Consider the following 6,305-nt stretch of genomic DNA (forward strand, 5'->3'; position numbering starts at 1 on the left):
CAAAATGGTTATTTTGTGCAATATTTACAAACTTTCGTCTTTTTCCTTATTTCGTTTCGTATTTCTTTTAAAAAATCAATTACATCAGCTATATAATTTTATACTTCTTTTCTCGTTATTCATTCCCTTTTGTGATTTTCATAAATTCGCAAATAGAAATATAATTTCTTCCACTCTGATTTTTAATACTGAAATATATCGATTAAATTGCATATTACAAATCATATATAGTAGCTAATCTTCAGCTGTATGTATTATAAATAAATTTTTTTTAACGACTTTCCTGATTAATAGTAGGAATATATTTATCTAATTGTTTGTCTATATTTCAGTAAAGATTTTGAATTTCTGTAAAACAGAATTTGTGAAAAAGATTGATTAAATCAAAATTCTTTTCTCTGTTAAAAATTATTTTATTCAATCGAAGAACATCAAACCTATCGTAACTAAGAGGCTCCGCACAATAAAAGGAATAAGGAAAAGAGAACAGATAATAAGAATTTCAACCTATCAGAAACTGTGTATTTCACAATACATGATTTTGATTTTAGATTGAAATTCTTATTCTCTGTTCTCTGTTCCTTTGATTGTGCGGAGTCCCTAACGATTACAAAATGAAATTCCTCTAGTAAGAGTTAAGATTTAAGCGGGGAGCACAGACTCTTGCATAACACGTATAACACATGAGGCATAAGAAAATCAGCCAATCAGAATCCTTTATTTCATGGAAAGAAAAGAAATAAAGGACTTCGATTGGTTCATTTTCTTATGCATTACGTGTTATATATTATGCAAAAATCTGTGCTTCCCGTTTTAGAGCTGTCGCACACAAAATTCCGAAACAGTGACTGTAAGAGTACGCTCCCATGCAGGGGGGATGCAGAATTGCGGAACGTTCGTGATTGGTCATGGCTTCATTCCGCTGATTCCGTTCCGCTAAAATGTGTTTTCTTACATCTCATTGAGCGGAATTTGCGGAATGCTCAATTAGCTCTGACCAATCGTAAGTCTTCCCGTAGATCACTTTCATTAGATCTATCAAAATAGCGTTTATTATTGGCTAGCATTGATTGCATATCCGCAAATTCCGCCCAATAAAACATAAGAAAATGAATTTCTCCGGATCAGAAATTACATATAAGGAATATACATATAAGGGCATTGCTCCAACCTATTTTGATTTTGATTTACATTTTTACCTTTCTGTATACTATTATATACGACATTGATCGTGTTCTGATTATATTAACCTCCGTATTTATCTGCAGACTTCATTAATTATCTTCAGGATTATGTTCAGATTCCCACCCGAGTGCTACTCAGGTATCACTCCATTTTTGTTATTTACCAAATGTTAAACAAGAATGACATAACACCCAGAAAACACTCAGCGAAAAGTAGGGGTGATTTGAGAATTTGAGCACACTCTAAGACAAGAGTGTCCTACAAGTATTGGTTACAGCAAATAGTAACGTAAATATATCAGATTTAATATGAATTATCTATATATACATACATATATATATTATATATACATATAATTATATATAACTAAAATATACGTACATAATAATGATAAAAGGTATAAAATAAATATCTTACCAATATCTAAGTCCCGACCTGTAAAACTTAATAGATAATTAAATATTCCTTTGAGTTATGTTTATACTGTTATAACAATTATGTTTATACTGTTTATAACAGACATAATCTAAAATTTAAATTTTTGTATAGATGCACGTCAAACATGCTGGGATAGCACAGAAAGTCTTTAATGCGCCAATACCATCCATTCCACCCGGTTCAAGGAACCGGATGGATAGAGTAGGAATCTGAACGTTTCATCTAAACGCCCAATAAAGGCAATCCAAAAAGAAACGCTTTCTGGGTGTGCCCGAGGCACATGGGGAATCAGAATGCAGCCCAAGTGAGAATCCGAACACGCCTCATCATGTTGATTAATCATGCACTTGTAGAAAACAGTTTTCTTTGTTAAAATCAGGTTAATGAGATTAGTTTTTATAAGTATATATACATATACGCACACACCCAAGCATCGGCGAAATCTGCAAAAGAAATGAATTTGCGTATAACAGAAAACGGCGGAATCGGTGAAATAAAGCCACGACCAATCACGAACGTTCCATAGTTCCGCATATTCGCAGTTCCGCATCCTATGGGAGCGCGCCCTAATGCTTAGTTCATACTGAAAGCAGCAAGTGTCAAGCAGCAGAGCAGCAACCAATCAGCAAGGCGGTGTTTTTTATGCCACTATAAATATCACCTCGCTGCAACTCTGCTGTTTGACGCTTGCTACGTTTAGTTTGAACTAGGCATAAGACGCAAACCTAAGTCGATGAGCCAGTGGTCTAGTTTCCATCAAGAGTTTAAACCGGATCAGAATGTAAGACCAACTACAGTCGAGCATTTCCCTGTCGTTTGACTGTAACTCAACTGTAGTTGGTTGGTTCTTACATTCTGATCCGGTTTAAATCTTCGATGGAAATTAGGCCAATCTCAAGCAATAGGTGCATTCAGGACGATAACCACTGAACGCTCAATATGCTTTTTTATCTGATTGGCATATTCCATTAGATGCTAAAATATAGACCAATCAGATAAAAGAGCTCACTGAACGGTTGTCGTTCTGAATGCACCCAATGTCTTAAGATGCTGATACGACTCTCTGATTGATTTCATGACATCTCAAGCACTAGCTTAAGCGCGGATCGTCATACGGGCAACAGCGCTTTGACCGAACGCAGATTGGTAAAAAACGGATGATAGGGGTAAATTTTACCCCTACAACCAGCTTTTCATCAATCAGCACTCTGTGTCAAAGCGCTGTTGTTGATGAGGATCCGGGCTAAGACCATCTCGAATCTTGAGCAAAAAAATATCTATAGATTCCGCCCTTAGAAAAATCTTACTTGGAAAGAGTAAAAATCCGCTACTCTTGTTCAAGAGTAAAAATTTTTCACTCTTTTTTTCAAGACTGGCCCCAAAAGTTTAGAAATCGAGTATGTCATCAAAGTCTATATTGTTCTAAAGTCTTTATTGTTCCACTAAGCTGCAAAAGCTAAGCATTTATCTCGCTTATATTTTATTTATTAATACTACAATTAAATATATTGACAATCAGAAAATTCAATTGCTCTTTTCTGTATTGTGTCATCCAATTTAAATAATTCACATATTTTACATTGTTTATTTACTTGAAAAAGATTCGTGTAAACTTAATTGCAGTACATAAAATTTTACGTAAACGTTATCTTGAAATATACGGCACAATTTTGTTCCAACCGTTATAAACTAAAAATATCGATATAATAACGTTCTATAAGGGCAAATAGAGATATAGGATGATAGAAAATTTCTATCATCCTGTATCTCATCTATATTTACATTTATAGAACGTCCAATTTTTTAAATTTTTAAGGAAATAAAGAATTTTTATTTTCAATTGTACAATATCCGTATATTATTTTGTCTCTACGTCAATAAGACTATTTCATTTTATACAAATAAACTGTATAATTTTTGTATTGCAAATACATACTGTCATTTAATATATAACAGCTGTACATGCCAAGAACAAATATTTTTAATTTTTCTTCATTTTTGATACAAAACCGGTTTATCCAATAGCCTTTTTTATGCATATCTTTCACACTTTAAGGAAGACCGTTTGTATTATCGATTAAACTATTCCAAATTCGGTAGTAGTGACATCTTTCATTCATTTTTATACTTATTATGTATCGCTGTGTCTCTCTCAAACGCATTCATCTGTCTTTATCTAACATATTGCAACGCTATTTCTTAGAAAATCGAACACCTACTATATTGCTTTGTTTACCATTTCGAGTCTTTTGCTCAGCGTTCGTATACACGTCATTTGCAAATCAATATAAATCTTTCTTTTTAATCTTTTAATCTTAGTTTCATAAACTCAATATTGTTTGTGCATGTCATGCATTGAGTGGTACACTATCGTATCGTGTGGTCCATATAAGCTATAAAACTTTTGTATTAAGGAAACATCAGGCAACAGCTCTATGAATTAAAAATCCCTTATGCTATATGGGATATAATTAATTTTTGACTATGAGAATTAATTCAGAAGCGACGCATATTATGCGCTGATTTTTAGCACGAATTGATGATTTTAACTCTTGGACAGATGTAAAAAATAGCTTATAAATTACAATAATTCTGACTTGATTATTTTATTTATGCGTTATTTCAATCGATCGCAAATTCGGATTTTGACATAATTTCTGGCAAAAAAAAACAGATTTTTTTTTATATTATAAGTTAATATAAAACAATATTAATGAATAACGTTTTTGCCTATATTTTTTTAGTAAATTAAATAAATTTAAAAGAAACAAAAGAATATTATATTAATTCAAAGAATGATGTTTTTTATTTTTTAAAAAAAGATCCCAACTTTTTTTACTAAGCATTTCAGAACTACCAGTGTTCCGCTGCACACGTGTGTATTTTTATTCGATACGTAATAACAATGTAATAGCTCATTTCTTAATATGAGCAATCGCATTCAACTCCAAGTACTTGAAGGTATTTGAAGCGCATTCCATTAATATATAACCAAGGATACTTACGCAAAATGATGTTTAATGACCAATATTTTTGCGAGAAGACCCGATATTGACGACAGCAAACTGTTCACTTTGTCAAACAATACAGCTACTTTATATTGAACAATACAATTTTCAAACTCGCATTGGCAACGTCGCCTCCCTTTTTCTCTCAAAAACAACTGAACTTATCTTGAGCTTCAGATAACAGATGAGAAGATGACTGTTTTCCACAGTTATTTTGGGTCAATCCTTACTCCTGATCAAAGAGTTTATCACGTCTTACGATATGGTCACGCGTTTATATAGCCCCAAGAAATCACATTCTGACACAACAAATTGGCAAAAGAAATGTGTATGGTTAGTAGAGAGGGTGATACGATTCGCAGAAGCAACTGCATCAAACAAAGATCCAATCATTATGAATTATTTATAAACGGACAGTGTCATTGCAAGATGTATTTCGCTAAAAATGAGAATTTTCATTTAATTAGTACAGCTGTTATATTTCAGTTAATATATCTAAATAAAATCAGCTAACTATTCCGCGAAATTTGTTCTGTCAAAAGAGATATCTTTAAGAAAAAATATTATTTTTAGAAAATAGCCATTATAATTGGCATTATTGGCAATTTATTAACAAAAAATAAAATGGATTGTGTTTATTTCTCAAAATTATTTTACTTAAAAGGATGTGTAATAATTAAAGTTTATTATCTTAATAATAAACAAAAATAAAAAATTATATTCCTGGTATCACAAATCATACAGTTAAACATGAATACGATTATTTTCGAGAAGCTCTTTTGTTTATACTAAAAGAAACGTTACTGTTTATTTCTACAAATAAGACTTTTTTTTATATTTTTATATTACATTATATCTTTCGTGTACGAATACTTTTTACATTTACTATAAATAAACATTGATGTAAGATATTTTTTATGAACTGTATCTCATTTGTATAATAAGAAGTGGAGCAATCGGAGGAAAAACTGTTACTATGAGTATCCTGCTTTTGCTGGAAAATGAGTATTCGTGAAATCCTACATTTAATTAATACTTATTGTATTCTCTGTCACAGCGAAGAAATATGTTATTAAAAAACGAAGATAATAGGAACACATAATAGGAAAAAGAATATATTTTTTATTTTGCCAATGCGATTTATTATTCCAGAAAATGAAAAAGAGCGATGCTCTTCGCGATCCATTTTACGACGTATTCAAGTGCGTAATCAGTAACATATATATCAGTGACGAGGCCAACGATCCTTTAACCTACGATCTTAGAAATTGTTTTCATTCGCGGTACAAAGTCTTCTTACGATTTGTATAGAAAAACATGCGCTCTTTCGTAAGTTAGTATATTATACGATGTGTATGTGTAAAGCAAATGATGTCTGCAGTGAAAGCTGTTTGTACGTGTTACTGATTTCGGACAAAAATTAAGCGAGATTTATTACAATTTTTTGTATTTCTTGGAATACAAATTCTTGAAATCGTACTCGTACTGTATCTCTTTCCGATTAATTATCTTCTGAGACATGTTTAATTTAATTAACTTATCATTGTCTGAAATAATTATGAAGAAACTATACTTCTTATTTATTCTTCTATGCAAAACAGAAGATAACTTTTCTTGTTTATTTAATTTAGTTTATATCGCTTTTATATATATATATATATATATATATATATA

General features: G+C 31.4%; 2 protein-coding genes across 2 annotated transcripts in view; one reads left to right on the forward strand and one right to left on the reverse strand.

The window, feature by feature from the left end:
* The window catches only part of LOC108749433 (peroxidase-like), a 31,696-nt gene extending 26,836 nt beyond the window's left edge, over window positions 1-4,860 (reverse strand). Inside the window, exon 1 of the mRNA XM_018488147.1 lies at window positions 4,629-4,860. The gene's annotated coding sequence lies outside the window, so the exon portion shown is untranslated. The remainder of the gene's footprint in view (window positions 1-4,628) is intronic.
* Window positions 4,861-5,786: 926 nt separating this feature from the next.
* The window catches only part of LOC108749354 (synaptic vesicle glycoprotein 2B-like), an 18,719-nt gene continuing 18,200 nt past the window's right edge, over window positions 5,787-6,305 (forward strand). Inside the window, 2 exon segments of the mRNA XM_018487972.1 lie at window positions 5,787-5,939; window positions 5,942-5,960. Of these exon segments, the coding sequence (XP_018343474.1) occupies window positions 5,787-5,939; window positions 5,942-5,960 (172 nt within the window).

The sequence above is a fragment of the Trachymyrmex septentrionalis genome, unplaced genomic scaffold (assembly GCF_001594115.1).
Source record: "Trachymyrmex septentrionalis isolate Tsep2-gDNA-1 unplaced genomic scaffold, Tsep1.0 scaffold29, whole genome shotgun sequence".
Classification (NCBI taxonomy): domain Eukaryota; kingdom Metazoa; phylum Arthropoda; class Insecta; order Hymenoptera; family Formicidae; genus Trachymyrmex; species Trachymyrmex septentrionalis.